Source organism: Dendrobates tinctorius, unplaced genomic scaffold, assembly GCF_039654945.1.
Source record: "Dendrobates tinctorius isolate UK_male_01 unplaced genomic scaffold, ASM3965494v1 ptg000008l, whole genome shotgun sequence".
Lineage (NCBI taxonomy): Eukaryota > Metazoa > Chordata > Amphibia > Anura > Dendrobatidae > Dendrobates > Dendrobates tinctorius.
This window is the reverse complement of record NW_027361676.1, coordinates 76,331,133-76,345,672: the sequence shown is the minus strand read 5'-3', so window position 1 is coordinate 76,345,672 and position 14,540 is coordinate 76,331,133. Positions and strand designations below refer to the sequence as shown.

General features: G+C 43.0%; 1 protein-coding gene across 5 annotated transcripts in view; it reads left to right on the top strand.

Moving 5' to 3' along the window:
* FAT1 (FAT atypical cadherin 1) overlaps nt 1–14,540 on the top strand; it is a 331,353-nt gene that overhangs the window by 296,700 nt on the left and 20,113 nt on the right. For all 5 annotated transcript variants that reach the window (XR_012232847.1, XM_073578882.1, XM_073578892.1 and 2 more), the window contains exons 19-22: nt 5,001–5,802; nt 5,889–6,014; nt 8,447–8,604; nt 13,748–14,210. Coding sequence is in view for 4 of the 5 variants with exons in the window: in XM_073578882.1 (XP_073434983.1) it covers nt 5,001–5,802; nt 5,889–6,014; nt 8,447–8,604; nt 13,748–14,210 (1,549 nt within the window). In the remaining variant the exon portion in view is untranslated. The remainder of the gene's footprint in view (nt 1–5,000; nt 5,803–5,888; nt 6,015–8,446; nt 8,605–13,747; nt 14,211–14,540) is intronic.

The window sequence follows — 14,540 nt, the reverse complement described above, 5'->3', positions numbered from 1 at the left end:
ATTTTACTATTATTCCCATTACTATTGGCTCACAGTGTAAAGCGAGGGTCATATGATTGTTCGTCTCTCCTCCGCCGATAGGATCAAGCTGATTGCGCTAATCAGACTCTGATCTGAGTAAGATCAGAGAGTAACCAGAGGGTGATCTAATTTTCTCAGAAAAAAATGTAATCTGTGCAAAATGTAGTCCGTTTAATCACTGTGAAAACCGGACTGTTCTCAGATGTCATCCAATTGTGTCTGATTTTTTTCTTGAGCCAATAGACTTGAGTGGCTCAATGCGTTCTGAATTATCGTAGGCCAATCAAGCATTATGCAATTTTTTTTCCTTGGGCTACTCGGTCAAGAAAAAAAATCGGACATGTGCACACCATCAATGAATAACATTGGGACGATTGCTTTGTGGCAAAACCAAGTAAGTACTTGTCCGATATTTATGGATATGTGCATGGGCGCTTAGTCCACAACTGCACTTTCAATTCTTCAGATTGCTGTCGAGAACTGTTAGGGTCTCTTGTCATCATGAGCCTGCTAGCAGCTAGAAAGAACTGATGAAAGTAGACTGGAATAGTCGCATGGTGTCTCTCTCTCCCCCTCTTTCACTTTGTCTCTCTCTTTCCCTCTCTCTGCCCCTCTGTCTCTCTTCCCCCTCTCCGTCCCTCTCCCTCTCGATTCCTCTCTCTGCCCCCCCCTCTCTTTCTCTCCTCTAATTCAATTCAAGTTCGAATAGGCTTTATTGGCAGGACCAAATACAATTAGTGTTGCCAAAGCAAGAAAATAATTTGTGACATGGGAAGGGATCATGGTTATGGGGATTGGATGCTGGTGGGCATAATGTAGCTTTTCTCTCTTCCCCTCTCTATCCCCTCTCTCCTCTCTCTCCTTCCGTCTTTCCCTTCCTCCTCCTGTACCCTCTCTTCCTCTGTGTGTGTATCTCTCTCTTCCTTTCTCCCCCTCTGTATCCCCATTTCTCTCTCTCCACCTCTTTCTCCTCTCTCTCCCCTCCTCTCTCCCCCTCCCTCTCTCCACCTCACTCTTCTCTCTCCCTCCCTCTTTTTCTCCTTCCCTCTCTATCAATTGTCCTCTCCTTCTCTCTTCCTCTGTGTATCTCTCTCCCCCCCTTCTCTCTCTCCCCCACTGTTTTTCCCGTCTGTCTCCCCTTTTCTCTCTCCTCCTCTCTCCCCCTCTTTCTCCTCTCTCTCTCTCTCTCCTCCTCTCTCCCCCTCTCTCTCCCCCTCCCTCTCTCTCCACGTCACTCTTCTCTCTCCCTCCCTCTTTTTCTCCTTCCCTCTCTATCACTTATCCTCTCCTTCTCTCTTCCTCTGTGTATCTCTCTCCCCCCTTCTCTCTCTCCCCCACTGTTTTCCCGTCTGTCTCCCCTTTTCTCTCTCCTCCTCTCTCCCCCTCTTTCTACTCTCTCTCTCCTCCTCTCTCCCCCTCTCTCTCCCCCTCCCTCTCTCTCCACCTCACTCTTCTCTCTCCCTCCCTCTTTTTCTCCTTCCCTCTCTATCACTTCTCCTCTCCTTCTCTCTTCCTCTGTGTATCTCTCCCCCCCCTTCTCGCTCTCCCCCACTGTTTTTCCCGTCTGTCTCCCCTTTTCTCTCTCCTCCTCTCTCCCCCTCTTTCTCCTCTCTCTCTCTCTCTCCTCCTCTCTCCCCCTCTCTCTCCCCCTCCCTCTCTCTCCACGTCACTCTTCTCTCTCCCTCCCTCTTTTTCTCCTTCCCTCTCTATCACTTATCCTCTCCTTCTCTCTTCCTCTGTGTATCTCTCTCCCCCCTTCTCTCTCTCCCCCACTGTTTTCCCGTCTGTCTCCCCTTTTCTCTCTCCTCCTCTCTCCCCCTCTTTCTACTCTCTCTCTCCTCCTCTCTCCCCCTCTCTCTCCCCCTCCCTCTCTCTCCACCTCACTCTTCTCTCTCCCTCCCTCTTTTTCTCCTTCCCTCTCTATCACTTCTCCTCTCCTTCTCTCTTCCTCTGTGTATCTCTCCCCCCCCCTCTCGCTCTCCCCCACTGTTTTTCCCGTCTGTCTCCCCTTTTCTCTCTCCTCCTCTCTCCCCCTCTTTCTCCTCTCTCTCTCCTCCTCTCTCCCCCTCTCTCTCCCCCTCCCTCTCTCTCCACCTCACTCTTCTCTCTCCCTCCCTCTTTTTCTCCTTCCCTCTCTATCACTTCTCCTCTCCTTCTCTCTTCCTCTGTGTATCTCTCTCCCCCCTTCTCTCTCCCCCACTGTTTTTCCCGTCTGTCTCCCCATTTCTCTCTCCTCCTCTCTCTCCCCCCTCTCCCTGTTCCTCTGGAATTCCGAACTTTGCAATGGGACTTCGTGAGAAGTTTGTGTTTGGAGCTCCGGACACTCACTCTCTAGTACAAACCCCAAACCTTTAATTTGGGGTTCACTCACCTCAAGTTATATATTAATCTGATCTCTTGCATGTTTTACCAAACATTACTAACCTGTCTTTCTGTCCTTTCTTACAATCGCTCCTTCTATTCCTTAATGTAAAATTCTCAAAAATGACAAATGTAGCTGAACGGAGAAGATTGTGAGTTCTGCAGAAAACTGATGTCTGGGCAATTTACACTTGGTTAATTAAGCCTAACACCGCTCCTGAACAACTTCCTGTTGGTTTACATAAAAGAGAATGAAATAGTGAGCGTACAGAAGACCTATTCTTCTTTTCTTCGTTTCCTCTGACCCATTGAATTCTTTCCATGCAAGTAATCTCGGATTGTCGCCAGTGAATGTTTGTTTTAAACCCTAGCATTTGATTCTGCCTCCTACTACATGACGCACTCCTCAAACCTATTTAATTCGGATATGAGTTTACTAAAAAACGATAAAAGTTGTTTTTGTTCATTGAAGCAAGTAAATTTATAGACGTGTTTCCAGCTTATTAGTTGCTTTGTGGTTGTCGACAGAGGTTAATTTACGTCTTAGTATGTCTGATGTAAAACCTCACTGTGTCAAACCTTGCAGACATGAAGAATTCCGTTAATAAAAAAGCCTTTCTAGTACATTCATCACCACGCTTACTTCTTGCACATTAACGTAGGCTTTATCGCCATCTAGTGGTGAAAAAGCGAACTCCTGAAGAAAAGATACTACATTCCGGGTATTCCACCAGGAAATATATATCTATTTACCATAGATAGAAAGATGATCAAAACTGCGAGTCATCAATGGTTGATGCCCTTAATAGGTAACTGAAAAGATGATGACAGGTGGCAAGCTTTTGACACTACTCGGTGTCTTCATCAGGTCTAGTTTAACAGAGTATATAAAGCAGGTGCAGACATACCATTGGTGCAACCTGTAGGGGGCGCCACTTCCACCTTTAAAAAGGCAACCGCCTTCTGTAACAGAAAGGGGTGCATTATTGTAGTGCTAATGGCCCATATACCATTCTTGCACAGGGGTCCTCTTTTGCTTTGTCCACCTCTGATCTAAAGAGACGTATATTTACACCCAACAGGACACAAGAATTGTGCAGTTAATTAGGCAATTGATGTGAAACAGAACTATCGTTAAGGAAGGGAAGGAAACCGTTGTGGCAGTGCTCCTTAGACCCAATGGGCAAGGGAAAAACTACAATGGGTTGCAGTTGTGTCCAGGCCTGGCGCTTAAGGTGCCCCACATGTCCCATTGACCCATGTTAGGCCCCAAAGGTCCCATTGGCCCATATTAAAAGACCAATGCTATTAGGAAGGTGATAATTGGGGGCCGCTTGTAAATTTTGCATTGGGACCCATGAGCTTCAAATTATGCCACTGCTGATGGGGGCATCACAACCATGGACCAGACCTCCATCATTGATCATTACACCCCTCAAATATTTCCTGCCACAATTGTTTCTCCCCTTGCCATATTGATAGATCTGCTTCACGTCACTTGTCTTATTTACTATTCTATGTGCTGAGTAGTCCAAAAAGCTGCGATTTGTTACCATGTTTTCAATTTAAATGGTATCCATCGCGGAGGACTTTCCATTTTGGATATTCCACCATGCATCTGCACATAGCAAGGCTGAGAGAATACCTTTGTATGATTACCTAACGCTACATACCTTCATGCGTAAGCAGAGATAGAATTTCACACCAGATAGTATTACACACACGGGGGGCAATGTATAAAGACGGGAGCTTCTCTCGAGGGGGCGTTTTTGGAGCAGACGCTTTTGATACATTAAGCGACGTGTGCCTTTTAATGAATCAGACAAGGCGTATAATGGTGCACACCTCGACGTGTGCCTCGCCACAAATCTTACACCGGCTTTTGCTGGAGAAAGATTTGTGGAGTATCAAATGCCACTGCTCGTCAGTATGATGATCAGTATCATAATAATATTGCATAATCACAGGTGTAGGTGCAGGTAATAGTCACTGATCAATATCTGATAATAGAAGACTCAAGCTCCTAAATGGCGTCCACCCCGACGCGTTTTTCAGCTGTTGCCTTAATTTTGGGGGTTTTGTGTGAAATTATGTCCAATTTGCCTTTTTTCTGTTTTTTTTTTTTCTGTTCCAGTACACACAAAAGAAATAAACATGTGTATAACAAAATTTGTAATTACAATAATTTTCTGGGGGAAATACGTCTTCCGTTACATAAACAATTTCAAGGATACCAATACTTTCGGCCATGACTGTAGCTGACATAGAATTGTCTTTCACATATTGTAACAAACCCTCTGCTGTGTGAACAGAACTAGGTGAAAGCATTTTTAGCTGCTAGATGTAAACATATTTTCTTCTGCCATGACCTCATCCCTAATGATAACTTCGGCTGGTCACTTTTGGAGAGCTACAGAAAGTGTTCCTAAACGAAGTTGGGATCATGGTGGTAATTTCCACAAATCTTTAACTTATGTTGCTTTGATCCTTTATATGTCGACTTTGTTTCTATGTCTGATCCAGTAACATCTCATCTTTTTTAATGATTTCTCTGTGCTTCATTTTATGCTTCATTTTACGTTATATTTTCTTGTGACTGTAATTCTTTCTGCCTCTAGGTGGCAGATAACGGTAAACCACAACTATCATCTGTGACCAACACTGATGTGCGAGTAATCGAAGAGAGTATCTACCCTCCGGCCATTTTACCCCTTGAAATTTACGTGACCACACATGGAGAGGAATATGCAGGTGGTGTGATTGGGAAGATCCACGCAACAGACCAGGATGTTTATGACACTCTTACATATAGTTTAGATTCCAAAGTGGAGAATCTCTTCTCTGTTTCCAGCACTGGAGGGAAACTGATAGCACACAAGAGATTGGACGTGGGCCAGTATCTGCTAAATGTCAGCGTAACGGATGGGATGTTTACAACCTCAGCCGATATAACCGTTCACATCAAGCAGATAACGCAGGAGCTCCTCAATCACAGCATCACCTTCCGCTTTGCAAATCTCTCTCCAGAGGAATTCATCGGAGATTATTGGCGCAACTTCCAGAGAACCCTGAAAAACATTTTGGGTGGACGAAAAATTGATGTTCAGATTCTTAGCCTGCAACCATCTGATCCACCGGCAAGCCTTGACGTCCTGCTCGCTGTAGATAAACCAGGCAGCGTACATTTTGTTCCCAAACTACTGATCCAAAAACTAAACGCTTCAGTTGCTGAGATTGAAGACTTCAGTGGCGTTAAAATCCTTGAGGTCTTCCACAAGCTTTGCGCTGATTTGGACTGTCCCTGGAGATACTGTGATGAGAAGATCACTGTCGATGAGAATGTCATGTCAACACATAGCACTGCCCGGCTGAGCTTTGTGACACCGAGACACGCACGGAAAGCTGTCTGCTTGTGCAAAGGTAACGAAAGAGCTAGTATTATGACAGAATTCAGATTTATCTACCAGCTCAGTTTGAAGTCATACATTCATCTTTTTCTCAAATAGGAGGAAAGTGTCCTACTATAAACATTGTATGTGAAGGAAACCCATGTCCCGAGGGTATGGAATGTGTGCCGGACTCTAAAGAAGATACATACAGCTGCGCGTGCCCTGCCGGCCAGCAGTGCAGTGGTAAGATGGGAACAGTGAACTAGATGGAGGATAATATTCTTGTAATATAATTATGTATCAAAATGGCATTACAAAGTGGTCTTCTACGGGCTAGTCTTCTCAAAGAGGTGATCTTTTGGAGAACCTATCTTGCTCCCAGGAAAGGAGAAGCGGCTATAAAGCACAGATCTCTCTAATCACGGAGTGCTGATGTCCTAGGAGCTCAGCCAGGTATGGGTCTTCAGCGCTGTCTCTGTGTCCTCTCCTATAAATGAGGGGGCAGCAGACTCAGAGACAGGAGATCCGTACACTGCTTACTTAGGTATGGTGGATGAATCTTCTCCTCCTACTACAGCCTACTCCTACTCCCCCCGACTGCTGCAGCTTATCCCCAGAGCTTCTAAGAGGCACAAGTGCAGCTGAGCCTTTCACAGCCCTCATCTGTACTCCAAATGAGTAGGTTACGATATCGGTGCAGTTACAGGCAGACAAATAGCCTGAATAAGGCAGGCGTTTGGAGACCACTTACATACGTGATAAGTTTGTTTTTTTTTTTTCCTCACAGAATTGAATTAGGAGTGTTCATTTTTTTTCAAAACTTTCTATCTTGGAGACAATTATTAAAAAAAAAAAAAATAGTCAATCTTTAACATTGTGGACAGGCAAGTAGTTTGCCACGTCGAATGATACATACATGATACATCCATGAGGAACAGCTCTGGCCAAATAAGTCAGCAATGTTATATATACGGTATGATATGGCTGGCAGTACCTCTGCTGATGACAACGGTGCTTTTACTGACATCACAGTTGAGTCATTGGGCTTATTTATACAGGGTGAATCAAAAAGGATGGAACAAAATTATAGCCTCGGTATTCATACCCGAGAGAAGAAAACACAAATTCATTAACATGAAAACACAATTTCCAAGTTTTAGCTACTTCACTACCAATGTTCAAAGTGATTTCCATTGGTGACACGGGCAATGTCTAGGCGGTAGTCCAGGTCTGTTCAGACACTGACAAGCACATCCACTGTTTCACTGATGTGTTATCTCTGGTCGTTCAGGCCCTGTCGCTGGAGGGACAGATACTCTGAGTCCTGGATTTAGCCCCTCAGAAAGAAGTCACGGGGTGTTAGATCTGCTGACGGTGGTGGCCAGCGCAGCATTGTTGAATCAACCTGGGACAATGCATCAAGAAGACAGCGGAGTCCAACTCCCTTTGAACATTTGTATAATACAGTGAAAACTTGGCTAGATAGTTTAGCTTATCATCTTAATACATTTGTGTTCTCTTAGTTATTAATACTGGGGCTATAATTTTGCACCATCCTTTTTAAATCACCCTTTATCAGTTTTTTTGTAGGCCAGGAGAGAAGTTAAGCAGCTCACCGTGCCTGATGCTACTGCGCCCATGTCCTGCATTTGGCACAGTGCATATACCATATGGAAGAAAAAGAGGTTCTGCAAACCCCTGGATTAATAGTGATTTCCAGTATTATTAGCACATGTTAAAAATCAGATTTAGACATAATGTGACAGATAAAAGGACACTGCTTATGCATTTCAGTTGCAGCACATGTCTTTGGTTAAAACCATATGGCTAAGTACACGTAATTAGTGACCTTTTGTCTCTCATCATATCTCTAAGTATAGATTCTAACGTGCTAGTAAAGTGGGAATCACTTTTATTTAAGTTCTGGACATTGTTAAAGGGGTTGTTCTTTAAACAACATTCATGATCTATCCACATGATGATAAATGTATGATCTGTGACAAATCCAAAAATGTAGTGCCTCAAAGTCCCCTGTGTGAATGGAGAACTAGTGGGCATGTGCTGCCATCATTCCTATAGACCGTGAATGGAGCATTTACACACGGGACATGGGCTCCCATTATTGTGATCTGTTAGGGTCCAAGCGGTCGAACATCCAGCGGTGAGGTGATATGCATTGTTTATGAAAACTCCTTTAAGGCATGATTTGATGAGTCACACAGTGTTCTGTGGGGCACAAGTTAATGGTAAGGGTACAGAGACCTGTCCAGTTGGCATCCACCATTAATTTGAGACATGTTTCCTAAAATTGTAGTAATGCATAAGATGTAAGAAGACTAAAGCGGGAAGGCCATTCCTTTTTTTCCGTCCACTTTTCTGTGGGTCATTTTGGCCATGTGTTGCTGAGAGTTGATAGGAGTTGACTTATGTTCATTCACCTTTTGATATAGCTTTTAGACTTGTATCCAGAAATATAGCCTATGCCCTGAGGTATAAGACCAATGAACTTGGTTACTCTTACTCATTATAAATAATATATAGTTCTCGTTGCTGATTGATTTTTCACTTTGGAGCTGGGATCGACTGTGAATGATGCTTATGGTCCATAAGTTGCCATCATAGGAACACTAAATGAAATTCGCAATGCTGAAATATATTTTCTGTTTTCTTCTTAGTTGCCTCATCAGTCACATTTACTGGCAGCAGCTATATAAAGTACAGACTGCTGGAAAATGAGAACAAGGAAGAAATGAAACTTACTATGAAGCTGAGAACCTATTCTGCCCATGCAGTTGTGATGTATGCCAAAGAAACCGACTACAGCATTCTGGAGGTGAGTCTTGTGCCGCAGGTCGTTATTGGAGATTGTTATTACATTTAGGTAGAATATTTTATTTTAGATGCGCCCACTCCAATCAGCTAATTGATTGGCATTATGCCTTATATTTGTAGCAGCTGTGCCAGGTATTGTGGTTATGGAATGGAGAAATCATAGAATCATAGAATCGTAGAGTTGGAAGGGACCTCCTGGGCCATCTGGTCCAACCCCCTGCTCAAAGCAGGATTCGCTAAATCATCCCAGACAGATGTCTGTCCAGCCTCTGTTGGAAGACTTCTATTGAAGGAGAACTCACCACTTCTCGTGGCAGCCTATTCCACTCATTGATCACTCTAACTGTCAAAAAGTTTTTTCTAGTATCTAATCTGTGTCTCCTCCCATTCAGTTTCATTCCATTGCTTCTAGTCTTTCCTGGTGCAAATGAGAATAAAGATAATCCTTCTACAATGTGACAGCCCTTGAGATATTTGTAGACAGCTATTAAGTCTCCTCTCAGTCTTCCCTTTTGCAAGCTAAACAGTCCCAAATCCTGCAACCTTTCCTCCTAAGACAGGGTTTGCAGACCGGTCACCATTCTGGTCGCTCTTTTCTGAACTTGCTCCAGTTTGTTGATGTCTTTTTAAAATGTGGCGCCCAAAACTGGACACAGTATTCCAGATGAGGTCTGATTAAAGAGGAGTAGAGGGCAATAATGAATTCACGTGATCTAGACTGTATGCTTCTTTTAATACATCCTAGAATTGCATTTACCTTTTTTGCTGCTGCATCACACTGTTGACTCATATTCTTTCTGTGATCTATTAGTATACCAAAGTCTTTTTCACATGAGCTGTTGCTTAGCCCTATTTCTCCCATTCTGTATATGCTTTTTTCATTTTTATTGCCCAGATGTACTACTTTGCATTTTTCCCTGTTAAAAAACATTCTGTTAGTTGCTGCCCACTGCTCCAGTTTATTTATATATTTTTGAATCCTCTCTCTCTCTTCTCTAGTATTAGCTATCCCTCCTAGCTTTGTGTCATCAGCAAATTTAATTAGTTACTTTACCCTCAATTACTTCATCTAAATCGTTGATAAAGATGTTGAACAATACAGGACCCAGAACCGAACCCTGTGGTACCCCACTTGAGACATTCTTCCAACTGGATATGCAGCCATTTATGACCACTCTTTGGGTCCTATCACTAAGCCAGTTTTGAATCCACCCAACAGTTGCCTTATCCATTCCATACTTAGTCATTTTTTCAATAAGGATTGTGTGAGATACTTTGTCAAATGCTTTGCTGAAGTCAAGATATACTATATCTACAGCATTTCCCTTATCCACCCAATCAGTGATTCTGTCATAGAAGGAAATTAAGTTAATCTGACATGACTTATTAGTTACAAACCCATGCTGACTCTGTTTAATCACTTAATTCTTATCCAAGTACTTACATACATGTTGTTTAATAATTTGTTCAAAGATCTTTCCTGGTATAGAACTCAGACTCACCGGCCTATAGTTGCATGGGTCCACCTTCTTCCCCTTTTTGAAGATAGGAACAACATTTGTTCTTCTCCAGTCTTCTGGGACTTCTCCTGTTCTCCAACAATTTTCAATGATTATGGAGAGGGGTTCAAAATTTCTTCTGCTATCTCCTTCAGTGCTCTGGGGTGTAATTCATCTGGATCTGGAGACTTCATTTAGGTTAGCTAAGTGTTCCTCACTATATTTCTGTTTATAGATATCCTGGATTCTTCTATTCCCTTAATAGGACAGTGAAGAACAGTTGATGTTAAATTTCCTTTCTGAGAGAAAACAGATGCAAAATAGGAATTTAAAAGTTCGGCCTTCTCAACATCCTGTCTTACCATTTCATCATTTTCATCCTGTAAAAATCCTATAGCTTCTTTGACTTTTCTTTTACTTTTGACATATCCCCAAAATCCTTTATTATTGCTTTTGACGTCTCTTGCAAGCCTCAATTTATTGTCAGCTTTAGGTAATCTGATTTGTACCCTGCAGTTTCTGCAGACAGCATTATATTCTTCTTAAGATATGCCTCCCTCTTTCCATTTTATAAACATTTCTTTCTTCCTTTTTAGCATGTGCTTAAGTTCTGTGGTCATCCATCCTGGTTTCCTTAAATGCTTCATATTCTTCGGCAGAACCAAAATACTAGCCATGACTTCAACTATCTCTCCATCCGTCCATCCGTCCTCTGAAAGCTTTATTAAATTCATGGCGAACACACGTCCATAGCCTATGGTGGCACTGGCTCTCCTACCTCACTTTTCTAAAGTTATCATAACTTCTGACCTTCTAATGCTCTTAGTGAATATTTCCATCTTAAAGAGAATCAGTCACCTCATTTTTGGCCTATAAGATGTGGCCACCGCCATCAGGGGCTTATCTACAGCATTCCGTAACCTGAAAGATAAGAAAAACGAGTTAGATTATACTCACCGGGGGGCGCGGTCTGATGCGGTGGGTGCCGCGGTTTGGTCCGGCGCCTCCCATCTTCTAGCGATGACGTCCTCCTTCTTACATCTGCCGCGGCTCCTGCGCAGGCGTACTTTATCTGCCCTGTTGAGGGCAGAGTAAAGTACTGCAGTGCGCAGCCGCCAGACCTCTCTGACCTTTCCCGACACCTGCGCACTGCAGTACTTTACTCTGCCCTCAACAGGGCAGTTAAAGTACGCCTGTGCAGGAGCTGCAGCAGAAGTAAGGAGAAGGACGTCATCGCTAGAAGATGTGAGGCTCCGGACCGCGACACCCATCGGTCCGGACCGCCCCCCGGTGAGTATAATTTAACTCATTTTTCTTATCTTTCAGGTTACATCGGGGGGCTTATCTACAGCATTACAGAATGCTGTAGATAAGCCCCTGATGACGGTGGCCGCAGCTAATAGGCCAAAAATGAGGTGACAGATTCCCTTTAAAAGCATTGTAAATTCAATCCAGAAGTAACATTGAGGTTCTGTTTCTCCTTGTCTCCGTTCTACACCTTGCAGAACGGTCTCCTGTCTGCTATGACCAGAGCTTGCTACCTAGATGTAGGGTGCCCATGGGTAGTCCTAACAGCTGTGGTCCTATTAAAGTGCCCTTGTTCTACTATGTAAGTACTCCTATAAAAAAAAGAAGAAGAAACCAAGGCATAAAAATTAATAATGGCTTTATCCTTAGGAGGTGAAAGTCCTGTAAAACCCATTTGAAAAGATGTAGATTGCAGCCTTGTTGTCATTTGCTGTGAACCCGCACCCGTGTTACTTAAGCTGCCACTTTTAGAACTTGGATTATATTGTTAATCAGTGAAGGAGCTCTGAATACTGTTCCTTCATTTAAAAATGAAATTTCAAGTAGAGCCAAAGGGGATTTGTAACATTCGTGATTGCAGAAGAGGACGCCATATCAATCCAGCAGTGAAAATATAGACAATGTAATTTTGAAGCTGGCGGTGGGGGATACAATGTGACATGCCTGCTCATTGTTCTTCGTCTCTGAGGCTATGACTGCTGAAGTGTTCATATGAAAATGAATTGTATTTTCTTATTTGCTCACTTGTCATGTTCCTTTTTTTATATATATAAAAGACATAAACTTGTTTGTTTTTGTTTCTGTAAATTTGCATTTCCATTATTGTGCAGGGGGAACTTTTCTAATTAATAGATAGTAGCGCTGCTGGAGACATAGCCAGTGAATAAAGTGTTATCAGTTTGTGTCACTGCAGCGTTCAGCGTTGATTAGCTTTATTTACAAAAATGTGACAACGTGATTTTCCTCTGCGGATGTATATGCAGGCTCATCAAGCTCATTTACAGCCAAGTCCCATCTTCATGATCCTTCCTGACAAGTTTGACCAGTTCCTGGCGAACACAAGAGCCCGTCAGTATGGGACTTGCCTCTCACATGACACCGCCATCACTTTCCCTGATGCTCTTTTATAAAATCTGGCTTGATTGACGTTTCATTGAATTGCTTGTTAACATTTCTGGAAAATTTGTATTCAGTGCATTGAGTATCAGCGAGCGGAGACTAACTAGTGCAAAAACTGGGTTCTTCCAAAGCTGTTATATGCCATCTATAGTACTGTGGCTATTAGGAGGTTATTGTATATCTCATTAACCCTTTACCTTGGTTCTTAAAACATGACTATGATGTTCTCATGTAGTCACATTTGTCTCTCGCTGCCTCCTCTGCTCAAATTGGGCAATCTGTTCCTTCCAAAGTATCGTAGTAGGTGCACGTGGTCAGTTAATGCTGCGTCAGTTCATACTTGCGCAGCGTCCAACCCTTGGCATCCAGATGTTACAGCATAGTGGATGCGTCCAGAGATGCTCGCGGAACACCTGCAGAGACAGACATGTGGCTCGTCTTTCCAGACCGCAGCATGTCTATTTATCTTGTGGAGACGTGAGCCTCCACAAGATAAATGTCATCCTTACAAGGTATTGGACGTTGTGAATCCCTATGGTACAATGAACACATGTGGATTCGCCCGAGTTCAATAGCCGGCATCGCTTTTGACGTAGCGGACATGTGCTGCGTCCAAAGCGCTGCCAATTACTGAACATCTGCACATACCCTAGCGGGGGAGAGCAAAGGAAAATGTAAATTATACCTTTTCAGCTTTCCTGTCTCACAGCACAGGAAAGGCTGGGGAGGCTCGGCTTAGCACTTCCGCCCCATGTCTCTGACGAGGGCATCTTGGAATCAGGGAGACCAAAACACCGATCTGAGTAGAGGAGGCAGTGGCAGGTAAATAGAAGCCATCGTGTAGGGTGACTACACATAAGAAATGTATAGTTACTGTTCAGTTCCTGGGTGGAACTCTTTGAATATCATCCATTAGTACATAATCTTTAGGAAAGCATGAGTGTAATTTTTTTTTTTCTTTTAGATTTTATTGGTTTATCTCTCCGTTTCATACTTGGACAAGTGTTGTGATGTTTGACTCCATGGGCAGTGGCTAAAAATGTAGGGCAAACTCCAAAGATTTTGAAGATAAGCAATTGTGTGCACAGGTCTTTTACGGCATCTCCATTTTAATAAATATCCTTGGATCATATACAGTCATGAAGGTTTAATATAATGTTTAGTTTGATAAGTTTATTGAAACCTGACCTAATCCCGTGAATGTTTGCTTTCTTTTAGATACATGGTGGAAAGTTGCAGTATAAATTTGATTGTGGCAGCGGTCCTGGCATAGTGTCTGTCCAAAGCATCCATGTTAATGATGGCCAGTGGCACACGGTGTCTTTAGAGGTTGATGGTAACTACGCCAGACTGGTCTTGGATCGTGTCCATACTGCATCCGGCACAGCACCAGGAACTCTGAGGACTCTCAACCTTGACAACTATGTGTATTTTGGAGGTCACATACGACAGCAAGGGTCTAAACATGGAAGAAATTTGCCAGTTACTAATGGTTTTCGAGGTTGTATGGACTCTGTTGTGCTCAATGGCCAGGAGCTGCCTCTTCATTCTAAGTTAAAGGGATTGGTCCATATAGAAGAATCCGTGGATGTTTCTGTAGGATGTTCGCTGACTGCTGCTGATGCCTGCTCTGGCAATCCCTGCCACAATGGTGGGGTATGCTCCCTCTTGCCCAGCGGAGGTGAGTCGAAATGTATTTTTGATTATAAATGACTCAGATACATAGCATAAATGACCTAGGAATATAGCATAACTGTGTTTATCTGTTGGTGTTATTTAACACTGCACATAAGAGGTCGTATATTCCAAAACTGCTGATTACCAACAGTACAACTTGTTCCCTTTTGTGCAGTAAAGTCTAGATGACAAAATCTATCTTCAGTTTTTATCTAGAGCCTCGCATACGATCAGACATATAACAACCGATTCTTCATTTTAATAGCGCTATTGTTAAAATATTAATGGGGCCACAATGCAATACTGATTTTATTTAAAGGAAGGTTGAAGGAAT